This window comes from Amblyomma maculatum, chromosome 1, assembly GCF_055883805.1.
Source record: "Amblyomma maculatum isolate TAMU_Amacu chromosome 1, ASM5588380v1, whole genome shotgun sequence".
In the NCBI taxonomy this organism is placed as follows: domain Eukaryota; kingdom Metazoa; phylum Arthropoda; class Arachnida; order Ixodida; family Ixodidae; genus Amblyomma; species Amblyomma maculatum.
The window spans coordinates 393,437,221-393,463,754 of record NC_139344.1 but is presented as its reverse complement, the minus strand read 5'-3'; the positions used below and the strand labels follow the sequence as shown (position 1 = coordinate 393,463,754).

Sequence of the window (26,534 nt, the reverse complement as noted above, 5' to 3'; positions counted from 1 at the left end):
CATGGTTCTTTGAAAGGCAAAGGCACGAATCTACGTATTTGGTTACTGTGTGGTCATGGAAAGTGCCGAATTTTTAAAATTCCGCTTGCTACCGGATGCTCTGTGCCTTCTGTTCCCCAGGAGTGACGGCACGAGAGTCTCGGAGTCGAAGCCGCACTCCTTCATCTGTAGTCATTTTATTGACAATTGGAAATCGAAGTAACCCAACAACGTAAGTTACAACGCTGGCATTTCACCGCCTGCGTACAAGAAAACCCCAGCACGGAAAAAGAAAAGGCAGCTCCACCATCGTCGTTCGGGCTGCGTTACGATCTTCAGTGATGGGCTGAGAAAATGTTTGTACTTTCGCTGACATAGTCAAAGATAATTTACTTTTTTCTCTTAACAGAAAGAGCAGATAGGAGACATGAACAATTCCTAATACCATGATCTTGTCATTTTTCCTCTTTTCGTTTGTCAACCAATAAAAATGCGCTGAGAGCTCTGCGTTGATACTCTTAGACTTTGTTAACATTTGTTTGTGGTATGTCCATTTTGCCTAATAAAATCACTCATTTCACAGCTCAATCAATACCGCATGGTCACAAAATCTGCTATCGGCTTCATATAAAAGTCGAACAAGAAAAAAAAATACAATTTAATGTGTGGAAACGAGCATAAACGTAGCATTTTTTTTTTAATTTCGAAGGCCATGTAGCAGTTTCTTTTTTCGCACTCACGTTGCACCTGACACGGCTTTACGTATTTTCTCAGCAGCGTCCACTTCCTGGCCCGCCTAAATACATGTTTCTCATCGGCGTTTTAGTGAACGTGAGATTTCCTGATTGTGGCGTAGTATGACAAGACCGTTTAACCTCTCTCAGAAATTGCTTCTATGGCCAATGTAAACAGATTTAGCGGCAGTCCGGCAAGCTGTAGTGACAAAGTTTTAAAAGGAATGGCTTTCAGTTATCCGGATTCATTTACGTGCAAATAGAAAACTACATACATGGTCGTGTCTCCTCACACTCATCAGGTATCGAGGTCAGCTAGGTATCGGCCTCGCAAGTGCGTGGTACACTGAGAAAGTAGACCACCTTAGCGAACGAGCCATCAGAGGGATTCATTTAACAATAGAACGCTCTCTTAGTTGTCGGTGGCTTATCTTACAACACATCACACTGTGTTTTTTTTTTTTTCGATTGTATTTAACAGTTTGACAGTATTGGACTATTGCCTTCAGATGTTCAAGGCAGGTGCGGTCAATCGCATTGAACTTCTTGCGCTGAGAGAATGCTAGCGGGAAATTTAATTTTTTTTTCTTTTCAGAACCTCCGCAGCATGTCAGGAGGAAGGCATGTATAGTCATGGCCGGGCTAAAGGGGAGACGCGCGCCTCTCTCTCCTTTAGCCCGGCCATGGTATAGTATAATATTTTCTAAGTCAATTATATGTAGCAGCTCCGACGTGTTCAACAACAGCATTGTCGTATATGTAAAAATGATGCTGAGGTGGTATTACTCATTTGGCTTATATTATGATTAAGTTTGATAGTCTCAAGGCCGGGTTCAGTGAGCTATTGTAGCGTAATTGTGCAGGAAGTCCTGGAAGTATATGTGTGTTTGCTGTTCCAAAGTATATGTGTGTTTGCTATTCCAACCATAAATAGGATCCTACTTTTGTCTTGCTTGTTTATTTTTCCCCTTTTACAGCTCTCGTTGCAAGGTTGAAACTGGAATGTCATTTGCTATTATTCTATTCTGAATCGTTTGAGCTATAGCTATTACCAAAAAAGACAGGTGCAGCATCTTTTTCATTTTACATGAACGCTGACCATTACAACTACCACTACTACGGCGCCACGGCTACACGGCTCGGCGGTATTTGATCTTCAGGCAGGTTTCGACTAGACCCAATATAAGATGGACGCGCAGTGCCGGTGCAATTCCCGTCTTTGAAGTCGCCTTAACAAGTGCCTAACGAAGGTGTTCCTAGCGCATGGTGAAAACACGCGCGCGGCATTTTCGAGTATATAACAGAAATACCATGCGCCGGGAGGTTTCAAAAAAGAAAAAAAACACGCACGCCCTGCCGAGAACGGCCCTTTTCTTTTTCACGATTTCCCGGTCAAAAAATACTCCTTGCGATTACTCAACGCAGCTCAAAGCTCTCAAAGCCACACCGCAAAACGACGGGTAGTAACAGGCTCAAAAATGCCTCGCAGAACGGAAACGACTGCGCCGCTCAGCTGCCTCGGCATTCCGTTGTTTCGGCACACCGCCGCGGGCGGCGCTGTTCCACCGAAGCGACGGTGGTGCCATACAACGGGCTTGATAATTTGAAAGTAGCGACACTCTCCTCCGCGCCGCGCTTTTCTCCTCGATTCTCCTCGCGCGGCGGCGGCGAGCGCTGCGCACGACACGCTTTTTCTCCTTGACGCCCGCCGGCCGGCCGCAGCAGTGAGTGAAGCGCGAGCTTTTGGGCCAGGTCTGCGCTCCAGGAGTGCACAAAATTTTTGAAAAATTGCGAGAAAAGCATTGAGAATGCCGAAAGTAAAGTTCATGAATTGATTGGTTTCTTCTTAGAACTGTTTGAATGGGGAATACTGATAAACAAAGCTTTCAGGCGGGTTCTGTGCTACAGACACTTTTTAAGTCTCATGATAAGGTTTTACTTTGTGCACTTAATCTAGTACTGCCTCTGACTTTGTGTTTGTTTCTTTTAGAGCTTGAAATCTGTCACCGCGGCAAAACTTCGGAAAACGATCCAGGCTGGTGCTTTGAACTTCAAGATCAGAGAAGGTCAAAGCAGGACTTAGTCTATTTCGGTATACTGTCAAGCTACCTCTCTAAGCATAGTATATGTCACGTGATCAATCATGAGATTGGATTATTGGTTAATTGTACATGTATTTCGATCAATTACTGGGCCAAATTATTGATATTTAGTAAATTACAATTAAAATCTAAATTTTAGCTGCAACATCGAACCGTATACCGTTGGAAAGCTTAGGCCAACTGTAATGGCACTGTGCTAGTTAGCGATCCGCGATAATCTGCGTTAATTAGTTAATTTTGTATAAAACCAAATTTTGAGCTGTTCCTTGCTGCTTCGAGGCAAGGAGCAGGTTTGCCACGGCAGTCTTGATATGATGCTGATGGAGAAATTAAATAATTTCATGAGTACGCGGCCCCTCACTGACTTCGCGTGTGGTTAAAAGACAGCAGGGTACACTGGGAAAAGTGGTGGGCCCTATTGCCGACACACTGAAGTTCTGGGGCAAGCGTGCTGTGGTCTCATGCGCTATGTAAAAGAGCTTGATTTCATTGAACGCAACAATCAAACAAAAAATTACAAGGTGCACATAGGTATTCAACGTGCGGAAATGAGAAAGCATATAACTGCCAATTCATTACCTATCGCTATCCTATCTATCACTATATCTTCTAAATTCCAGAGACCTATGGTAACTGTCACTATCCGCAACAAACACTATCACCTCACTATCCGGGCCTATTAGTATCATTTACTATTATTATCCGTAACAGTCACCATCATTACCTATCACTATTCATAACCATCACTATTTAATCTGATGCCGTCCCATGACCCATTGATATACTTCAATTTTCATTGACTTACGTTGTCAGTCATATCTCTATTATCTCATAATATCTGACGAGACAACTATACATTGACTTTTAATTCTTATACTTTCTTGTTTTCTCATAAATGGAGGTGGGAAAAGAGCAAGCCACAGAAATAACTGACTACTATCAGCGCGAGGTTCATGTCTCTGTCGAGGAGGCTTCCTTTACTTCAGGACAGGTCGGTGAGACAAAATTGATGAAAATGCGTTTGGCCTATTTTTTTTTTCGATTTCGTGTAATATTGGCTGCTCAAACTGGTCTTCAGTGAAATGTAGCTAGAACATAGAGCGATGAGTTAATCACTCAGGCTAGGTGGAAAAAAAAATCTTCTTGCATACAATTGAAATGAGTAATATGTTACAGTGTTAAGAATTGTTGCTCGCAAAATGTTTCCTTATTTTTACATCATAACTATAATCATTATTGATTGTTTAAGTTTCGTAAATACAGAAAATTGATGCAATGATTCCGGCTGATTTGACATCGATGGGATAACTTTTCTCGCAATAAATGAATACGCGGAATCGCGGTTTTAGAGCTCCAGCTTTCAAAGCGAAGGTAACCTGCCAACGCCTAGTAGTCATGGTCAAAGTGAAGCGTGTGTGATCATATGAACACCTCCTGCACATTGGTCGTATCCCTGATAAAACGAACGCATATTTTTTAACCCACGCGTGCGTCGAAGCATGGCAAGACACATTCAAGAATTGAAAAAAAAAAATGCCGTACGACCTAACTAGTGCAGATTACCCGCAATACCTCGGGTTTACTTGCCAGAGTTTTTCAGAGCCAGCATTCATTGCTCCCGAATAACCGACGCACACTACAAGTACAAGCTGGAAAGGCTAGCTCCTCTACAAGCCCGAATTTTGATTTTTAGTGAAGGAGGCCAGGGATCCTAGCATAATCGCGACAAATGCAATCGAGAGACTGTAATTTTCCAGTTATTTCTGACAGCAAAAAGCAGATTATAGCGCCCTGTTTCTGACTGTACAGAAGTCGAAGCGTGTTAAATGATGGAGCCTTGGAGCCTCGCAGAATATTCAGCATGCTGCAGAGGACAACCTTACTTTTATACAATGAACATGCTGCCGCCGCAAAAATATTGAGGAGCAAGCAGGAATAAAAAACGCAGCGTCAGGTGACGCGTTATTACGGGGAGTGAGAAAGGCACCCGACGTCGCAAACAACTCTGTTCTTTCTAGGAATAAACGTCTTTCGACTAATCTTGTGAATCCATTGACTCGTGCGCAAGCCGTCGCGCTTGCCTTGAGATATCATGAATACCGCATAACCATATTCAGGCCGCTTGCTGCAGTTGTACGCGCAACAGCACGGCATAGAGCTTGCACGCTGCAATAAAAGCACAGCGCGCAATATTCGCTCGCCGAGACTAGGAGAAAAATGGCGCGAAGGAAAAAGAAAACACAAGGAAAACGACGGACGCGCGTTGGTTTCCAAGGGCAACGGCAGGGAGACCAATCGTCGCTCAGGAAATCGGGCGGAGAGCCGGCCCTCAGCGAAGGGGCGCGCAAGGGGCGAGGAGGTAGCGCGGCGGCGGCAAAGTTCAATCGTTGGCGTAACTTTCAAAGTATCAAGGGGTTTTATATCTGTCACACTTGTTACGCCATCTATAGAGCCCACAGGAAAGCGGCGGCACTAGACCATGGCCTCCGAGATCGCCCCTGCGCGCGACCTCGGAAGCAGCGACTGGACTGCCAAGCGAGGCAGCCACGGATACGCGTAGCGCTCGCGCTTTTACGTTCCGCAGAAGTTTTCGTCACTGGTTCCGCGTACAATCATATCTAAGGTGAATTTCAGCCTCACGCCAACGGTGCTCTCCACATCTTGCGATGGCATAGGCAAGCACAGCATCCACAATTGCAGCGGATTGCCCGAGTAAGTGCATGCATATATGGTACTTTTGTATGCACAATACCGCTGCTGATTTTTCCAATTTGATTTGCACGCTGCGGTAGCACCGCGGACGCACACATGCGCATACACGCAAACACGTTTTGGCAGTCCAGCAAAGATGGCGGCCGGTTGCTGGGTTTTCCGTAGTATGCGCAATTGCGCATGGCCAGTCATTACCTCCAGGAGGCTATGGTTATCCGTGCCTGCAGCGTTGGAGGTTTTACCTCCCGCCATATCCTCTCCCACTCCCTTTTCCAATAGGGCGTAATTGTGGCTCCGCCTAGCGGCCACGTCGGGAAGTTATTCGCTAGCAGCATGACCTCCGAGATCACCCCCGCACGTTCCCCGCGCCAGTGGAGCAGCCGCTTGCAGGCAACTTCCGCGCATTTTAATGGTCTTGAAGATGTTTCAAACCAACAGAAAATCAAAAAAGGGCTAAGCGTGCAAAAGAGCGCCTGCAAATGTTTCGCGCGCGCATCACATGTATCGGGAACGCTAGCGCCACCACATAGTCCCTCATTGAAACATACTATGAAGACGGGCGCGACGCTGCAGACACTGCGTTTGACTCGTACGGTTCGAGAGTATCATATTCTGTAATAATTGGTTTACATGAGAGCAAAGGCATAGTATCTGCCATTTTCGTGGACACCTGAACCGCGCCGTAAGGAAAAGGAGGAAGGTGGTAGTGAAAGTGGAGAAAGAGGTACCATAGTGGAGGGCTACGAAGTACCTTTGACCAACTGGGGTTCCTTAATGTGCACTGACATCGCACAGCACATGACGGGCATACTTACCGGGCCCCAGCGCCGGCTTCCCCAGAGCCTTCAACCCCTCTCACATACGGGGAACTAATACAATACTTCAAATTAGGAAGAAAAAAAAACGATACACAGAACCACACAAAGACCTCAGCAGACAGGAGGCAGTAGCCTGGAGGAACATACAGGCTAGGTCATTCCCAAACCTAGCAAAAAAATCTGGCCCGAAAAAATTCAAAAATACAACATGCACTGCATGCGGTGAAACCTCGGACGTCCTGCACATGATATGGAACTGCAAAGAGCAATTAGAGAAATATAAAGCTCGAGCACTCAGCCAAGCAGAGCGGGAGGCAAAGCTGGCCCACGCGGGCCTCTCTGAGCAGCACAGCCTGCTCACCAGGGCCCGGGAGGCAGCCCAATTGTCAATGGTATCCTGGACTAAGGAAATCGCCTACGCAATTCCAATAAACAATTAAAGTTTACTCTCTCTCTCTCTCCATTGAAACGCAGCTGCCGACAGTCCTGTCTCTGAGGTGGATATCTGTACTTACAATTAACGGCATATATGTCGTCGGTTCGAATCCCAAACTAGCCTAGCTCCAACTTGATTAGGAGTGCGATGCTAATTAAATGCAAAGAGAAATGTCACCACCCTTAGTTTCGATGCCTGGGCGCAGCCATCTTAATTTGATGGTGGCGCCCCGTATGAGCCAAAGTAGGAAAGTCCGCTCTGGCTCCTTTTCACGCCATCTTGGGCTGTGCGTACGCTGTTGATGCTGCGGTAGCTGCAGTGTGAAGGGGCTGTTTCGCAACGGTCGTGGAAGCTACCATCTGTTTGGCATGGCTGCATCTGCTGAAAACTGCAGTAGCTGCCAGGGCGACTGCGGAGTGCGCTCCGCTTCCGCAGGCCGAACTCGTTAGTTTTGTGATGATGTATCTGTTGTATTTCCACGATACATGTATTACTAATTATACTTATACTAATTATAATTATACTAATTATACTCGGCCACGAGGTCGAGCCGTGGCCTAGTGGTTAGAGCGCCCGTCTCGGCTGCGGGAGGTGGTCAGTTCGAAACCCACCGCCGGACACCCACCGGTAAAAATGGGTACAAGCGTCCCCCGGCCTGGCGCTCGGCTTTTCCAGGGGTGTGCGTTCGGGAGAAGCTCCGTAAACCCCGCTGCGCGCCCCTCCTCCGCAGTGGGCCCAAACCCAGTTTCGAACCTCGCAGCCTGCAAAGGTGGTTCTGTTTGTCTTTCAAAGGTACTTCCTTTGACCCCTCACCTGAAGTGCTCCCTTAGAGCCTCAGCTGCAGCAGTCCTGCAGCAGGGTTAGCAGAGCCTCTTCCAAACGCACACCCCTGAGAGAGCCGGGCGCCGGGCCAGGGACGCTTGTACCCATTTTACCGGTGGGTGTCCGGCGGTGGGTTTCGAACTGGCCACCTCCCGCAGTCGAGACGGGCGCCCAAACCACTCGGCCACGAGTGGTTTTTTGTTTTTTTGACTGCACATGGCACAGTGCTGTGCCTATAATATTTTTCATTACCGCAAATTCCTTACCCAAATGGAGCCACTAGATTCCTCGGATTTTATCAAAGAAAGCTGGGCCGGATCCGGATCCCAGTTTCACCTGGACAGGGACGGGCAACAGGAGTGGCTGGGAGGGGACTGCTTGTCGTCAACGGTATGAAAAGTGGTGCTTTTGTTGTCTCCTGGGTTTCTTTCTCACTTTCCGTAAGCTTGCTAGGCCCAGCACCACACCAGCTCTGTTTCCTTGGAGCCTTCAAGGGCACAGCAGCACTGCTGTGAGGTGGATCTTCCTCGCGCTTGCGTTTTGTGGCTCGAGCATGATGGGACAGATAGCACTTATTTCCTCTCGGGCACTTCTTGTTGGCAGCATGTTCAGGGCAAATAAGGATATGTTGCTTCTTGCACTTAATTCCACCAGCACAATATCCACGAACAGCAAAGTCTTGGCACACTTCTGCTTTTGAGCTGACCTTGACATGCCGATATGGGCAGGGGCTATTAGTACATCGCCCTTTCAGGAAGAAGGAGCATACAGGCATCTTTTCTGGTGCAACCTTGTGTGAAAATGGGCAATCAGACACTTTGCAAGTTCCACGCAGAAACCTAGTGCACACAGCCACCTTTTCAGGATCATGAATGTAGGCACAGCTGTCTCCCTTGTTGCAGCGGCCAAACCGATTAAAGAAAATACAATACGATTTCCATTCTGGCTTCCGACTAGTGTTGACTGTTCGCGCCCTCTGAATGCTGCGATTAACAGTACGGCTAAGGTATGTTCTTGTCTCTGCAGATGGCGTTTGCGAAAGAACTCCTGGCTTGTGCTCAATGTAGGTCTTTCCACCAACATCTATGCGAGTCAGCCCATTTGTAAGCGAATTACGTCGTGGCTGTGAGATGCGGCGAAGGACCTTGCCAGTTTTATCCATGGTGTAGACCGAACCCCGCACCGTTATTAGCCGCTCATGATGTGGAGAAGCTTTGCAAAACACTGGGCTCTGAGAAAGGGACCTCCTGAATGCCCTTGACAACTTGTTCCTTGAAGCTTTGTACGTAATATTTCCTATCTTGATGTAGTGAGACTGAGTGGCATTTAGGTCGGCACTAGATTTCCCAGCCATTTTCCTCTTCTGACCGTGAAAATAATGGGTGCTTGAGTAGGATGGAGGCCATGATCGTTTCATTCCAGACGTGGCTGCAGGCCTCAGTGAAAGATACAAGATTTCGTCCTCCAAAGCTTTCTTCTCGCGGTCAGTGCGTTTCTGGGCCATCTTAACAGCTGGGAATATCTGCACGACTCGTTCGGAGGAGGTCCAGCCTGCACCCACCTCTACACCACCTGTCCCACGTGCACCAGTGAGCGCGAGGCCCTAGAACGGAGGCGCAAAACTGAGCTGGACACTTTCATCGCGCTGAACCGAGAGTTTCAGCAAAGCCAGGACAGCCCAGGAGTCGTCTATGCAGTCAGCATGGCTTGGTTCAAGCAGTGGGAAGCCTTTGTGCGACGCAAGGACGCAGAGGCACCTGGTCCCATAGACAACTGGTGCATCTGCGCAGCTCCTAGAGGTTCGGGTTCCCTCCAGCAGAGCTTGCGTCCTGGTAGTGATTATGGCTCCCTCTCGGAGGCCATGTGGCAGTTCCTGCAGGGCAGCTACGGAGGAGGACCGCAGGTAGTCTTGCACACACGCGCTGCAAACCCTCCTAGTCAGCAGCCCCCACCAGGTGTTGTCCGGCAAGCATGCAGTGAAGACACTCCTGAAGAGTCCTTGTAGGCAGCAAACTTTAGCGAGCAAATACTTACCTGGTGTTGGCAGATCGGTGATCATGAATACCGTCTGTTCGGGCTGAGGCTGGCCATTGCACTCCGGCTTTGCTGAAGCTCGCCACTACATCAAACTGGTGTAGCTGGGACACGTAATTTTTGGTAGTAGCGGAATTGATGGTATTCCAGCTGAGTTGCTTCAAAACCTCAACCACGACGCTGTTAACACACTGCATACATTATGTCAAAAGATTTGGACAACCCTGCAGTGGCCACAGGATTGGAGGAGGTCAGTTTACATCCCCATTCCAAAGAAAGGCAGTGCCAAAGATTGTTCCAACTACCGCACGATCGCGCTTATTTCGCATGCTAGCAAGGTGATGTTAAAAATCCTGCAAGGTAGGCTGCAGCAGTATGTGGATCGAGAGCTTCCGGACGTGCAAGCTGGGTTTCGCAAGGGCAGAGGAACTAGAGACCAAATTGCCAACCTTCGCTGGATCATGGAAAAAGCAAGAGAGTTCCAGAAACCCATTTACTTCTGCTTTATTGATTATGCGAAAGCGTTTGACTGCGTAGATCACAGCAGATTGTGGCAAGCTCTCCGAGAGATGGGAGTTCCAATTCACCTCATCTGTCTCCTCAGGAACCTGTATGAAGGGCAAGAGGCCACAGTCAGAACTGGGCATGGTCTTACTGATTGGTTTCCGATTGAGAAAGGGGTGAGGCAAGGCTGCATACTATCGCCCTGCCTATTTAACCTATATGCAGAGTGCATCATGAGGAAGGCCGGTCTGGACGAGTCTTCAGCTGGAGTGAAGATTGCTGGAAAACGTATCAACAACCTTAGATATGCGGATGATACCACTTTAATGGCAGAAAGTGAAGTGGAACTCAAGAGACTTCTGATGCGCGTACAAGAAGAGAGTGAGAAGTTTGGGCTTAAACTGAACATTAAAAAGACGAAGATCATGGCGTCTTGCCCTATCAAGTCCTGGAGCATCAATGGACAAGAAGTGGAAGCTGTGACAGATTTTCTGTTCTTGGGCGCCAAGATTACCTCGGAAGGAGATTGCAGCCATGAAATTAGGAGACGCCTGCTTCTGGGAAAGAGAGCAATGGTTAGCCTTGACCGCCTAGTAAAGAGCAGAGACATTAGTCTGCCAACCAAGATCCGTATAACCCGTGCTATGGTCTTTCCAGTTGTGATGTATGGATGCGAGAGTTGGACTGTGAAAAAGGCTGACCGCCGAAGAATTGACGCGTTTGAATTGTGGTGCTGGCGAAGACTCTTAAGAGTTCCTTGGACTGCCAGAAGATCAAATCAGTCGATATTGTCGACCATAAACCCTGACTGCTCATTGGAGGGTCAAATTCTAAAGTTAAAGCTCAGCTACCTTGGTCATCTGATGAGAAGAGAGGAGTCGCTGGAGAAAGATTTGATGTTGGGAAAGGTTGAGGGTCGCCGGAGAAGGGGTAGGCAGCGAACGCGATGGTTAGATGGCATTCTCGAGGCATTGCAGATGAAGCTATGTGATGTTAAGAAGATAGTGAGAGACCGGAAAGCGTGGCGTGACATGGTCCATAGGGTCACGAAGAGTCGGACACGACTGAACGCCTGAACTGAACTGAACTGAATTATACTTCATAATTTTACTGGTAACTGTACACACAAACACACGTGAATGAACCATACGGGAAGCTACCGAACGCAGAATAGATACTATGAAAGATGCTTTCCGTTCATCGCCACATTGATTTAACACGATTTTCTCTTAACAGTACATATTTATATTCGATATTGCGCAGCTTTCATTTCACGTTGAAAGCAGGTGCAGCGTTCACCGCGTTTACGGCGCTAGCCGCTGCTATCATGTACCGTGCTTGGCGAATGCATGCGTGTCTGTGGTGCGCCGGCACCAGAGTGCTCAAAGCGCACGATCGAGCTGTCCTGTTTCAACAACATACTTTCAAGTTAAAGCACGGTTGAACAACAGCACCAGAACGTCGAAAAATGTGCGCACTCAGCTGCACCATGAACGAAGGCGACAAATTCGCAGCACTTACAGCAGCGCTTAAGAAAGCGGCACCGCCCGGTGGCGCGGCGGACAATGGCACTCTCACCGAGCGCTAGTCCCTATTGTCGCTAGGCCCAAATTGTTTGCCATCGAATGCACATCCAACGGCGCTTTGTAATTGGTCAGCGCTAGAGTAAATGGTCTCTCGTAGAACTGCCTTACTGTCCATCCCATTGATTGAATAAAAGAAAGATGTAAATCTCGCTGATGCCTTAGCAGCGGAGCCAATGTGCAGACGATGAGCCGTGCGCCGCACTAGCGGCAGCTGGCTGTGTTGAGAAACTTGTTTGTATTGCAATTATCAATAACACGGTACAGGTCAGCGATCCACAAGATTTTTTTTGTTTGTTTGCAGTGGGCTTATTCTGTAACAGATTTTAGCATGCTGTTCTGGCGCTAGCGGTAGATATCCCCTGTAAGTTGGTACAAAGAGCTTGCGGGAGGTACAGCCGGCGCGCCGTGCGTGTTCACTACGGCGAAGGAAGTAAAATGTGCGTCGTATTCATAAGCCTGTCGTTGGTACTAAGTCTGTCTGGCTTACATAAAACGTTCATAGGCGAATTAAATCAGGATGGACTGCAAAGCGGTGAACCAGGAACATATCACCGCCGCACTCGGACTGCCGCTGCATATGCTTCCCACATACCTTGGCAATCATCTTGCAATTTGATTTTTTGTGCAGTACACAATCACACATTCCTGCTCCATTGACATTACCACTAACAGGACCGCGAATAAAGGTATTTAACTGTCCCAAACTACAATATATCGATGTGTAAAGCCGTTCTCCTATGCATGAAGCATGCGAATGCACAGCCTGCTCTGTACTGCCAACAACGGGCCGTCGCAATGAATCTGGTTAGAGGGTATTTTCCTTCTCTTCTGCTTGCTTTTGGTAAAATGGTCTATACAAAGAAAGGTTGCATAAAAATTTTGACATGAAATTACATGTTCGTTTTTCGATACATTTCTCTCACTTTGTGCACTACTGCGACCCCTTTTCGATCGAGCTAACTGTACGCGCTGTCACGTAGATGCCAGCGTCGGCGTCGTTTTTAACGCAAAGATCAGGAGGAAGCAAAACAAAAAAAGTCCAGCAGACCCAAGGAATCAGACTCTGTTACACTTTACATTCACATGACTTCATATCAAAATTGTGATGATAGTTCTTTGTGCAGTGTTCAAGGTGGTGTCATACAATTTCACTTCCCATTTAGCACCCATCCGCTAGTCCAGTTGGAGGATAGTGTGTGACAGGGATTCAAACCGGCAATGTATGTACCTCTAATCATATGCACTTATTGTAAGTGTAGGTGTCCACTGAGAAGCCAGCTACTTCGTCTTCCTTTCCTCTAAAACAGACTTGAAATAAATAAAATTTGCAAAAACAGAAAGCCCAATTTACTCTAAAGTGAAGCTTGAGCGTCCTCTTAATTATTTTTTCTCAAGCGTTAAAGCTACTATTGGTGCAAAATGATTCGCCACTATGCTGAATCATTATCGTGACTCTTAGGTGTTGTCATCGATGCCCCACATTTTTAATGAGCACAGGATTTCGCAGGTATATCTTAAAACATCCCACTTTCTTAATGTTCACTTTTCCGTCGTCTAAGTACACATGTAATTTCTGCTATGCACAGATGCTCAGGCGCATCAATTTGTGGCACAACACGTACACTGGCATTCCATGCGCCCTGCAAAGCAGCAGCGGCGACAATTTTCGAGTAAGCCCCATAATGTGTAAACACCCAAGGAAGTATTAAATTAAGGGCCGCTCAGTTGGTTCATATTATAAAACACAGTGAAGGAAACATCAGAAGTTGCACAGAACAGGCAAAGGTTTTTTGAAGCGAAAGCTTCACTACACTATGTATAAGCCAAGGCCAAGCTGTCCAGCCACTTGACCTTCAATGAGCCAGATTGGTTTTTGGTTTGTAAGATTTAACGTCATAAAGCGGCTCAGGCTATGGAGACGCTGTAGTGCAAGGCTCCGGAAATTTCAACCACCTGGTGTTCTTTAACGTGCAATGACATCGCACAGCACACAAACGCCACTCCGTTTTGCTCCTATCGGAACACAGCCACCACTGGTCGGTTTCGAACCCGGGTACTCTGGCACAGTAGTCTGGCATCTCAATCACTGCACCACAGCAGTGGGGCAATGAGCCAGATGTCATAGTGTGGCTATAAGCTATCGTGTAACACCCTTGGCCTTTGGCAGCAGATACAGCATTACGTGTTCCCTCTTATAGTTGAGTGTCCTTTACTCCATAGTCGAGGCAATTTAATCACTGCAAAACCACATCTGCCCATGTCTAAATTTAACCTTATTCCAAGCAAAACCAAGCCAGACGACAGTTTCGCTTCGACAAACTAGGTTTCACAGGGTTAAACCTCAGTCGCTTTTCTGTTCAACCACAATGCACAGTTCATTCCTTGCAACTACATGTATTTAAAAACGCCCGTACATAGCAGTCTCTTTTTCAGTCATTCTGATAGCTCGGTGATGTCAGCGACCCGCCCACTTAGTTTCTCTTGCTGCCGACACTGCCGCCTCGTCGGCGCTTGGACACTCTCAATATCCTGCAAATGAAGCTGCTTCCCCTCTAAAAAGCATTTTACGGTCAGTGCCGCTTAAGTGCAGGCTAACGTTCACAACGAGAATGCCGTTGTTGAGCTCTGGATCAGCATTTATGACCAATGCAAACGAAGCGATGGCTATAGCCAGCGATAGCTTAAATTTTGGCGGCTGTTAGAGCGCACCAGCAACCACGCAGCCCATGAGAAGCACGAAAACAATTGCGAAAGGCAGCATTCCCCTGCATTCACACTTAAGCATTCACCCTGGCCACTGTCACCCGCCAGAGTATGAATCACATCAATCAAGCAATCTCAAAGATGACCACCAGCAACAAATGTGGCACAGGAAAGTCAGGCTGCAGCAGGAGAGGCCAGATAGCAGGCATAATTCTATGGAAAGGTGTCAGCTACAGGGCAACAAGGGAAGATGATTCAATTTTTAATGGGCCAAAGAAGTTTGGACAAAGAGCACTGTGACTGATGTGTGTGGTATGCATACTTTTCTGAAACATTTCACTCCAAAAAGAGTTAAACACTAAGCCAGGGGAAGCTTGTTGCCATTAATAACTAATGGGTACCTGACAATGCTGATGGTCAAACCCTGGACCTTCTGCATATGAGACGGTTGCTCAAACCATTAGGCCACTACTTCAAATAAAAAAATGTCTGACACGCCATAGCAAATTTGGGGGCCTTGAGCAAAAAGATCTCGATACCTGGCAAAATCAGACAATGCCATATCCGGCACATGGCAATGGAATTCTCAAATCCAGATAAAAGCTATCATAGTCTGTTAATAACAGGCACCTCACAGCTTTGGCTGAAGTTTACCCACTACCTAAATGAAATACTGCAATAAAATGTTAACATGTGACATGCAAAATGAGCATGCTGTACACAGGACAAGTTTACACAAAATAAAAAGCTGGTGATAACCCAGTTATTCTTTACTGGGGTCGACCAGGGAATAAGAAGAAATAAACTGGTCTGTGAGGTCATCTTGTAGAGTCTTCACAGCCCGATGATAGAGAACACCGGTTTGCTCAGGCTTTCCTTGAGGGTGTTTCAATTCAAACAGAACATACTTCATCCACAGATCTGCAAGGCCACAGACAGAGAAGTATATCAGTGAGGCATAACTAAAACTGAAGTGTCTGTAAGCATGGATTTCTTGTTACTAAACTGGAAACACCAGGGCCCGCTTGCACGAAACGGTCTTAAGACTGTCTTAAGACCGTCTAAAGGATAGGTCGCTAGCATGGCCGCTTATGACTTAAGTCAAGGCTGGGCTTCAGTCCTGACCTGAATAAGTCGCTTGTACGATTACGACTCTAGTGCTGTCTTAGTTAAGACACAAGGATGCCAGGTACCTAAGTCGAGAAATTAGAAAAATACAGGGATGCGCTGGCCTTGTTCCCATGGTAAGGTGTAAACATTCTGTCAATCTTGCGCTGTGTAAAATCCGTGCCATTGCTTTTTGCGGCTGAAGATTGTGTTACGAGGAAAAATGCTGCAAATGGTTGCTGAGGGCGTTCAGGGAAGTCATGTAGTGAACAACAGCCGAACCGATGCGTTCGGCTCGTATAAGTCTGGACCGTTTAAGTCTGGACTTTGCTCGGACTATCGTGCAAGCCGGCCCAGGCCTTTGGTACGGATTTTTCAACAGCACCTGGACCTTTTCTACAAGTAAAATTATTATTACAACACACATTTGTTTCTTGCAGTTGCCTTTCAAAAGCATAACCTTTTCCCTAGCGTTTTTCCCAAGCTAGGATGAAAAGTACACCAAACAGCTTTAACTTATATACATGGGAGACAACTAACATCAAAGGCGATATGCTTATTACGAAGAGATACTGAAATAGAGAAAGTTCAACAAATGTCTGCTAGCCTGTTATTATTAGTCAACTTTATAGACACTCTCACTCCACCTTCCCTCCCAAGCTAGCTTTTTAAATAGTATAGGCTCCCAAAGCATCGTTGGGCGGCGCTGCGGCTCCTGATGGGCAACGCCATCTGTGGCAGAAAAACACACACTGGGACGCCGCCGGCTCGGCTCCCTGCATTCGCGTCGTGCGCCGCGCGCTTTCTCTAGAACGAGCACGCGCCCTGACGCGCCCCCGCAGGCGCATCGCGACATGCCGCCTGCATTCCGTCTTGATGATTGGACAACCTGCCGCGTATTTCCATGGAGGAAACGTAATTATAAGCGAGAAAATTTTTATTCACGTCTGCACTGTAGAGCAGACGACAGACGGCGATGAGTAAATATGATTGTGAATGCGTTTCCCACGTTAGCGAAAACGTAGGAAGTTTATCTCGAGGTAAGTCAGCTATATAACTATATTGTCGTATATTGTCAAGTAGCCGTTTAGGCCCGTAACCAGAAGGTTGGTTTTAATAGGGGGTTGACCTAGCAGGCACAGAAGAGCAGGTCCAGAGCACCGAGTGACAGCAGCCGACTTCAGCTTCTCATCGAACGCCGCGGGGCCACTTCTTCGAGTCCGCGCACGAGACTCTCGATGAGCAACTGCCTAGCGGCTGCTGTTGCACACGCTACGTTATAATATGTTTAAAAACTGCGGAAGTATTATCAGTACTCTGAAATAAAGCTGCTCGCTTATAATTGTTGATCATCGTTTTGGCCTGTAGCATGAGATCTATATACGGATTTGTTTTTATTATTACGACGTTACTAAAGCAAATCTCGCAGTAGAGAAGGAGATGTTTCGTCAAAGGCACGAACGCTAGCAGTCTCAAAAGCACATGCGTGCTCTGCGCGCTGCACGCGACATAACCGGCTCGCTGGCTCGAAAGGAAGGTGAAATCCAAGCTTGTACTACAATCGTGCTTTATTTCGGTTCTTACTAAATGGTTGTGCTTCATTTATATTTTGTTTGCATTTATGAAACCTGTGAAGCGAATAGGGTGCTCCGTGCGAGTAGTGTCAATCGAGCCATAACTAGGATCGCTTTTGTATTGCACTTCCAACATATTTTTGTTATGAATAATAATAATGTTGGTTCATTTATTGGCCAATTTGCGGAAATCTGTAAAAGCGGCTCAGCCAAGCATGCCCACACAAAAAAAAAAAAAAAAGGCTCGTTCCTAGATATTTTCTTGGTCCACATTCACACATCATTGTCGATCGCGGACGTCGCACGCTGGATATCTGTTGATTTGGTTGCTTTCAGAGCACTCGCAAAGCAGGGAAAGAGCACAGAAAATCGGCAAAGCAAGACGCGCGGAGCGAAGAGCAGGATAATCCTCCACCCCCTTCACTTCGTATGCATGGTGTTAAACCATTGTACTCTTTTGATGCCTCTCTAAGACGTCTTTGTCAACTGTCGAACATTTCAGAGTTTATGGAGAAGGGGAAAATTCACCCTTTTCGTTTCCACAAAGAACGCGAGACTTCTCAGAATGCTGTCATGCGGTTGGAAAACAGGTCTTGTGGAAACGTTTCCAATGAAATCTGCAAAGTTCCACACGTGAGCCTCGTCTTCTGGCGCTTCGCCTACTATTGTGGCTACCCATGACACAATGCTACTTATAGTACCTCCGTTTCGCATCAGCGGAAGCGTTTTTGTATCGCCAAATAACCGCCAGGCGCAACTCGATCGCCGCACGTGCCTAGGAAGCTAGCGGAGCGTCTGCTCCGGCGACGTCCCATCGTTTCACATTTCGCCACCATGCCAGGAATGCGGCGCTGCCATCGCGCGGAGAAACTTGAGCTTGGGTTCCCTATTAGCCATGCATGCCAACTTCATCGTGCTATCAAGCAACAGCACACAGGCTGCTTGAGAAAAGGGTCTACACCTTTGTGTCAGTTATGTAGTGGCTGGTTATAAATATATTTGTCTTTCCTAAATCTCTTTCTGTCTGTCATTTACCACCAGTATCATGAGACAGAAATGATGATGATAGGCATTGTCAGTTATGTATGACATCAATTTTACAATAAAAAAAAAGGTCCACAGACTGTTCCAGCTTTACGGTAGGCCACAATTATGCCGTGGTACTTCCATTCATTCAACAAAGGTCGATGGGGGATGTGCTTCAAGCGAACTTCACCAAGCCGATGAAAATGTAAATTACATGTGTGTGCCAGCTACTGCATATTAGCCATGATAGCCCCTCTGACTAAGAACTTGTGAAATAAAAAAAGACTAAGCCATCTTCCCTGAAAATAGAAAAACGCTTGTAGCAAAGTACTGCATCTAATATGTGTAGTGCTCAAACTTACCAGCATTTGTTTCGCCAAACTCAGCTGTCGCATGCTCGAAATAAGTCCTCAGCCTTTCTGCATTTGGTGAAGCCTGAATGAACAGAGTTACACACATGCGTCAGCACAACATAAAGCATGAATGCAAAGACTTTATGTTGAGAGAAGTCACAAACTCACATTGGCATTCTCGATGTCAATCATGTGCTGGAAAAAGGCGAGTGACAGTGGCTTGAGGTGCAGCATCCTGGGCAGTGAGAAAAGAGTATCAAGGTGGAGCAGTATTGCTAATACAGCAGCATGAATTAGGTTGTAAGAAATATGAGCATCTGGAGCTTCAGACTCTCGACACAAGATAGTCCAGCTGCACATGCACTAGGTGAGGCAAAACTCAAATGCTTAAGCAGTGACTAATTCCATGCCAAGTGGTGCCATAAAGTTAGAGCCTGACTAATTCCATGCCAAGTGGTGCCATAAAATTAGAGCCCATTTGACTGAAAGTTGCTCTACCAGACAGCGATACAGCCCCGTCTTCATTATGAGAATCTTAAACGATTGTTTGTAGTGCCAACTGAGGCAAAAGGGCACTAATACTGAAGTATCAAAGCTACGCACTCATTTGTACGCTATTTGATAGTGAAGGCTCACGACTAGGGGGGGGTGCAAATATTCAAATTTTCGAATACAAATCGAATATGTTTGTTATTCGATTCGTACTGAGAAATTGATATTCGCAAATTCTGAATATTTTAAAATTTTTTAATACACCACAAATTTCCGTATGCACTGCAGCTTCCCCACACTGTGCGCTTCACCGCAATGCTCCAACGCAAGGGTTGCACAATGAAGCATCCTCAAAACTTTGACGGGGCCGTTTTGTGAAGACTGAAAAGGGACCTTCCATTTTGTGAAGAGCACCTTCCCGACAGTGCACAGAGCGAGGTTTATTCTCAAATGCAGACATCAGGTTTTCATCAGATTAAGGTTACTGTAATACTAAATGTTTTTGGCAGTTTCTCAGGCCCATTCGAACTTCCAGTTTATTGGATATTTTTTTCCAGTCCCTTGCAGACTGAAATAAAGAGAGTTTACTGTATTCAGCTGCTATATGACAGATCCACCCATTTTCATGCAGGTCATTTTTGTAGAAGAAACTGGCATACAGATTCCTCTGTAAAATTTATATCAGATTTTTTCGACATGGTATACACTCATGAGCAATGCAAGTTTAATTTTATTTGCAAATACTATACAAGTTCTGAAATAAACACGACTAACAGTGGCTGCTATTTTTAATTTTCATTTTTCAATGATGAGATCTTTCGATATTTGAAGGCAATTTTTTCCTACATTCGTATTCGATTCATGCAGTGCAGTCCAATGATACTGAAAAAACCGGAAAATTCTGTTGTTATAACAGATTATCGTTATATCCAAACCAGCAAAAAAATGGAAAAACAAACAAACAAAACCCACATATTTACCCATGCAAGTAGGCTTGCCTACTTACCAGCAATGAGTAAATCTGGTTGAATGTTCAACGCTCATCATCGTAAACAGCACGAAGCACCTTACTACAGGATAGATCAATAGCCATAAAGTAACTTAAACATGTTCAAGGAAGTCGGAAATTTACGCTCGCTTGAGCGGCAGCTGAAGCTTGACAATCGCCGTGAGCATTGCTTCCATAGCGCGCACGCTGGCGCTAGTCCTTTTTCCGCGCACAAAACCAATCAGCGACTGGATGAACTGCAAGACATCCCCAGCCTTGACGATCATTAAAATAGTAGAGTGCGAATGCCCGTATTTTTTCGTGAGACTTCCACCCTTGAAACCCTGCCAGAAATCTTGCTGAATCTGCTGTTTCATATTGAGAGTTACTGTGCCATCACTATGGTCGGCGCCATCTTCCATGGATGCGCAATCAGCGATGGCAATGCGGCCGCACCCTTTGTGCGGCAACAGGCAGTGATTGCGATGATGATAGCGCTCATTTCCTAACCGCACGCCATGGCCCTCGTGGATATCTGGGATTTCTCCACACCGGCCCGTTTTCGCCGCTTATGTTGAGTTTTCATGTCATTCTCTTCTTAGTATTTCATATTTTATAAAACAGTCAGGCAAACTTCCGTGGTAAACTTCGACCGGGCGGAGATAACGCTATCCTTGTATCTGATATAGTACCACCAATGATAGACTGTCATATACGATTTATTTTTACATAGGGTCAATGAAAAACTGATAAATCCCAAGAATTTGATTGTACTATAAGCGATATACAGTTATATCTGGCATCATGACAAGTAAATTGCACTGTATTCAAAGATTTTAATATTCACACATCCCTACTCAAGATGATAATCTCAGTCATCTAGGATACTTTAAGGGACTGAAACGTTTCATTGTGTATTCAAAGATTTTATTATTTACACATCCTCAAGACGATAATCTCAGTCATCTAGGATACTTTAAGGGACTGAAACGTGTCATGAGATTACCATGGAGATGAAAAGATTTTGCGCATCTTCATGATTGAGCACTTTGATACCTGAGAAATGAAGATTTAGACTTCTAGTCTGCCACTGTAAATCACATAAAACTGAATGAAGTACCATCTTGAAGTGTGAAACCCTGCCCATGTTGGTGCATCCCACCACATCTTCATAAAACATTGTTAATTCTGTTCAGGTTCACGGTGGTTTTCTTTCTTTCAGGAGAGTTCATCATGCTTAATATTACAGTTTACACTCTCTTCAGTGTGCCCTTGAAAGAAAACCACAGTGCCGAGCAGACCACTATTTTCAAAATCTGACTTCCAGGTTTTCCCGGATTATTTCAATTCAAATTCCCTGACGACTGAAGAAGCTCAAGAATGTAGCCGCTGATAACAATGTGCATATACGAATAATTCACAACAAGAACCTGTTTATTAATCACATTCTACAATCTACAATAATGAAAAACCTGTTATTAGTGTAATGGCCATTAAGAACATTAAATGTTTACTGAAAATTATAAGCGCACTAAAGCCAGTCTCAGGCAGGCAAGACGACCAACCCGCAAAAAGCCACGCTAATCCAATCCAACAAGGCTGCGCGCACTTGGCAGCACAGCTTGCCGATCACTTTTGTGCTGGCCACTGCCAGCGCAGTTATTCCTGCTTTTCGCGGTTGTCGCGTACTCTCACGCAGCGCTTCCACAAATTTTATTGAGCTCAGCCATGTGCTGGCATCAAGGAATATGTCGGCGACCGCGCGCTAGTGAGACAGCGCAAAAAAAAAAAAAAAAGTCTGCATGAATTACATTTGCTGTGTGCCAGTTTAAAAAAAAAATTCACTGCAGAATATACTGTGCTAGTTTTCCTCACCTAGCAAAATTTTTGATGGTTTCCCTGACATTTCAATGATTTTTCCCGGTGCATAAAATTTCCCTGACAATTCCCAGTTTTCCCAGTTGCTAGACACCCTGAAAACCACCAATCCCTTCACCTCCCCCAAAGATGCGTTCTCAGCCTTCGTCAGCAGATGGTGCCACGTGTTTTGCATTTAATGGATGAAGTGGCATGTATGGACCGCTAAAATGCTAGAGATGTAGGTCACTACACTGCAACAGCTTTGGGTGTGGAAACTAATAACAGATGCTAGATGTACTCTACACTGAAAATGTCTAATTACTTACTGTCTGACAGAAGGCAAAATGAACAAGTGCTGAGAGAAAGCCTCAGAGTGCTATCCTAAACTTTGACAAGAGAACTTGTCTGATGACCAAGATTTAGATTATTTTTGCAGTACATCACTCCTGCTGATGAGCAATCACCAAAGCACTGACTGATTATAGTTTTGAGAATCGGAGATACTGCATAAAAACAGGCACACGCACTGACCAAAAAAGCCAAAACAATTTTCTAAAGTTTCTAAAGAAACAATTGTGGCATCAAGCACCTCAGGCAGCTTTCCACTGCAGGAAAGAAGAAAAAAAAAAGCTTTAAGAAAATTTGCATTTTTAGACTTCTTTTTCCACAGCCTAACCCATCTCATAATTAAATGATCCTCAAAAAAGTTTTTCAAGAAGTTAAAGCATCCGACACGATGTCATGATAACTCTGCCACAACAATTCTTGGTATGTATAGTTGCAACCTTTAAAGACCTTAACTTTGTTTACACACTGCAGTCATCTTCACTGTCAATCACTGAAGACAGTGTGGTTGACAGGTCTCAACTGAAACTTGATCCCCCCACAGCAATATTGCTAGCGCCACAGATTCGGCACTCCTACTGCACCATTCCACAATCCACCAAACAAAAGCTCCAGACAGGAGCCAAATGATATGCCTGAAGTGTGTCGTCTATCGGCTGTTTCGACCCCAGGTGCAGCGGGGAGATGGCACTGTGAAAGCTCTGCCACCAGCTGGGCACTGTATACCACCTTTGCACTTGACATTATGTATAGATCCATATATCAAACCCCTTGTTATACAGTCACAGTTGAATACAACAGCATGATGCAGCAAATTTTTTCAATATATATCGAGTAATCTTATGCCCCTGAGTCTACCTATACACATTTTACTATATAAGGATTGTTATAAACGAGGTTATGGACAGTCGGGTTAAAATGACGGGTTGTTTTGTAGTAGCAATGGCACTCAGTGCTAGATTGTCCCCTAGCCCCTTCTTTAATAGCTGAATCGTTTTTCATATATTACTGAGCACATGCTCCTCGCAATCTTTACATGTGCTGCAACATCCAATCTATTCTGGCTGCACTCGGTGTGATGAATAACCTCCACTCTTTTGGAATGACTTGATCATATGACACGCTTGCCGGCAAAGTGCTGGAAACTTGTATAGAATCAGCGGCAACGCAGGGATGGACAGAATCGGGCGAGCCACAGCATAGCTATACAGTAAAACTTTGTTAATAAGTATTAAAAAAATGGAGAAAAAAAGCATACTTTCCGGGAAAACGTACTATGTGAGCTGCCTGATTTAAAAAAAACTTAACTGCTGAATGGGGCACAAAGGCATTTAGAATTGAGACTTTCACTGCATAAAAGTCTAATTACCATTTCAGACATCAAATATGCACAGCTCTCCCTTTTTAGCTCTCTCAGAATTCAGCCCATATTTGCGTTGTCATAAGCACGGAACAGATTTAGTAACAAATCCGGTTCGAAAAGGTAATGACGAGCTATAATCGCCCCCTTGGTTGTTTTCGGACGCTTCGCCCCCTCGCACCCGTGACATGTGGAGAAGCCATCGCAAGGGCTTACAGTCGCCGCACTTTTGCTCATGTTGCGTTCCTCAGACCCGGTCCACTTGAATAGTTGTAGTTATCAAATGGTTCCCTCCTATGCCCCTAAGGCACCACAAAGAAACCACCGTGTTGCTCCTCATGAAGTCAGTCATGTTTTCGTGGGAATGGGCACCTCGTATGTTGACTCATTGCTTTCTTTGATGCTTCGCCCCTTTACACCTAGGCACTGCAGGAAAGCAACTGTGGCGAGTGAGCATTGGCAGTTTTTTATGTCGAGAGTGCTCGTTAACACATGTCCGGTTGATAGCAAAAAATACTATACGACCACAATTTCTCAAAATTTCAATGTAGTCACCGGGAAATCATATTATCCAGAAGGAAAACAGTGTAACTCTATGGAAGATGTTTTACTGCCCACGACTTTGAGCGTATGAAACTGGAAATCGTATGAACCGGGAACATATCAAGGAGGTTCTACTGTATTACCATAAAACTTTAAAAAAATAATAATAATAATACAGAATTTGGTCAGAATGAATCCTAGGGACACTGTTTCACAGCTCTCTCTTAATCTGCTGATTAATCCCAACATTAAACAAAGTCAGTCTTTCAACCTTTGGCTACATCAAAGAAACAAGAGACAAAAATTCTTGAGCTCTTGCAATTTCATCTCGTAATTAGTTTCATTTTTTAGAGAAGAAGAAAAGCTTTAACAGTATACTTTTTTTTTATCATGGAAGAACTGTGTGCGATGGTCCTCAATGTTTGGAGCTTCGCTGCAGATTCAAGTCGTACCTGACTCTAGAAATGCGAGGAAATCGTTCAGAAAACTAAAAAAAAGCAGAAGCACAGCTACTATTGTGCCAGACAAGTCACACAGCTTTTGCAAGCCGCCCTTCCCATTTCCGTCTCCAGATGCCACTTTTGGCTGGTTCCACCGTATTGGTGCTAGCACCAGGCAAGGTTTTATGCAGATACCGGGAGACAGCACGACCAGCAATCCGGCCCACATCAGTGCTGATCGATGACAGCGCTCGATGTTACAACAGTACAATGTGTAGTTCATTGTAGAAAGCATACTTCACATGTATATAGTAATGATAAACCACCTTCAGGTGTTTGATGTAAAGCAGAATTTGTTCTAAATTCATTTGTTCACTACATTTGGGTATGACTGTAAATGCCAGTTAGAAATCCCCAAAAGGTGATGACTGTGCGTAACACTCTCATTACATGCGTCAAAGAAAACTTTCAAACCTTTTATAGAACTTTCGAGCTGCTTTGTAGCCTTGGTAAAGATAGTAGCATTCCAGGAGCTTCTCCTTGACATATATGCACACAGCAGGTGGGTAGAACAGGGCCTTCTGCAATCACAAGACGTGCACAACTCTTTGAATACAATCATAGTGAAAGCACACGACCAAAAAAATAAACATACTAGATCCAGCGTATGAAAACCAGGGGTGTGCGAGAAATTTCGAATATGATTCGAATATGCTTGTTATTTAACCAAAAAACTGGTATTTGCAATTTTCAAATATTCAACAATTACCAAATGCGCTGCAAATTTTCAAATTCCCTGCACTGCATGCTTCACCATAATGCTTGACAGCGTTGGCTGTACACTGAAGCACCCTCAAACCGCAATGGGACCTTCCCTTTTCTGAGGAAGGCTTTCTCGATAGCGTGCCCAAAGAAAAGCACTTCAGAAAAGCTGGCAAAAAAAAAAAAAAAAAGAGAAGGCCTTCCTCACTTCGGTTTCCTCTCAAATGAAGACAATCGTTCTGCATGTACTCATCACACAAAATTACTGTGATGCAAAAGCTTTTAGGCAGAGTTTCAGGCCCATTTGGTGAAAATTTTTTCCAGTACCTTGAAGGCAGACTTAATGAGATTTTGCTGCATTCAGCAGTCATATAACGGCTCCACCCAGTTTCATGCGGGTTCTTTTTGTACAGAAAAACCAGTTCACAGAATACTATAAAAATTTGTAGTGGATTTTTCAGTATACATTTCTGTACCATTGTAGATTAATTTCCTTTGCAAATACATTTGAATTCTGAAATAAACAGGACAAACAATGTTTGCTATTTTTTAAGTTTCCTTTCTTTTTTTGCTAATTAGTTAATTGATATTGATTCAATATTCGAAGGAACTTGTTTCCCACATTTGTATTCGAACATTTCAATATTCGCACACCCCTTAATGAAAACTTTAGGTTTAGACCATTAACAAGCTTTCACCAAGTTCTCACTTGCTACAGTATTTGTCTCCATTTTTCTGAGACACGCATAGCACAATCATACAGACCGCCCAGCCCTTTATTTGCTAAAACAGTTTTCATTTCTGTCAAGTACACAGACGAAGTGGAATAACTTAGTGAAACTACTTTTGAAAAGCCCAACAAACTAATTTTCTTCTTTTTTTGTACTAACTGCTAGTTTATATCTCTTACACCACAGAGCATCACCCACCCTACTCAGAAAATGAAGGCAGTAAAACGAAAAAAATAAATAAAAATTCTCACAAGTAATAAACAAGTCCCTTTACGCTCAGCGCACTCAGAAGCAAATTAAAAATTACAAGATAAAAAAAATTCAATAACTTAAAGGGATATAGACACTAAATTTGGATGGCATTTTGCTTTTTGCTAATTATGGGTATGATATCCCTCTACGTGGATCCCCACATAGTTTTTGTTTACGACTGCTAAATAATTTATAACTGAATTTTCTTTTCAAACCAGTTCTGTTGGATTCAGCAGCCGAGAGATGGCTGTGACATCACAGTCAAGCTTAG

The 26,534-nt window shown here is 44.9% G+C and overlaps 2 protein-coding genes and 1 non-coding gene across 3 annotated transcripts in view; 1 reads left to right on the top strand and 2 right to left on the bottom strand.

Moving 5' to 3' along the window:
- Nucleotides 1–7,816: 7,816 nt before the first annotated feature.
- On the bottom strand, nt 7,817–9,113 carry LOC146208575 (uncharacterized). Its single transcript, XM_084595065.1, has one exon. It carries the CDS (start codon nt 9,105–9,107, stop codon nt 7,902–7,904), a length of 1,206 nt encoding a protein of 401 aa, XP_084451191.1. The 5' UTR covers nt 9,108–9,113; the 3' UTR covers nt 7,817–7,901.
- A 516-nt stretch (nt 9,114–9,629) lies between these two features.
- LOC146208574 (U1 spliceosomal RNA) lies at nt 9,630–9,790 on the top strand. The gene has a single exon (XR_014704616.1). It is a non-coding gene; the product is annotated as a U1 spliceosomal RNA (small nuclear RNA).
- A 4,885-nt stretch (nt 9,791–14,675) lies between these two features.
- The window catches only part of LOC146208573 (U3 small nucleolar RNA-associated protein 6 homolog), a 34,133-nt gene continuing 22,274 nt past the window's right edge, over nt 14,676–26,534 (bottom strand). Inside the window, exons 18-21 of the mRNA XM_084595050.1 lie at nt 24,993–25,099; nt 18,659–18,725; nt 18,500–18,572; nt 14,676–15,351 (exon numbers count right to left, since the gene is read on the bottom strand). Of these exons, the coding sequence (XP_084451176.1) occupies nt 15,194–15,351; nt 18,500–18,572; nt 18,659–18,725; nt 24,993–25,099 (405 nt within the window). The 3' untranslated portion in view covers nt 14,676–15,193. The remainder of the gene's footprint in view (nt 15,352–18,499; nt 18,573–18,658; nt 18,726–24,992; nt 25,100–26,534) is intronic.

Bases quoted from the DNA above. Each gene is read 5' to 3' on its own strand.
- LOC146208575 (XM_084595065.1), bottom strand. From the start codon at position 9,107: ATGGCCCAGAAACGCACTGACCGCGAGAAGAAAGCTTTGGAGGACGAA.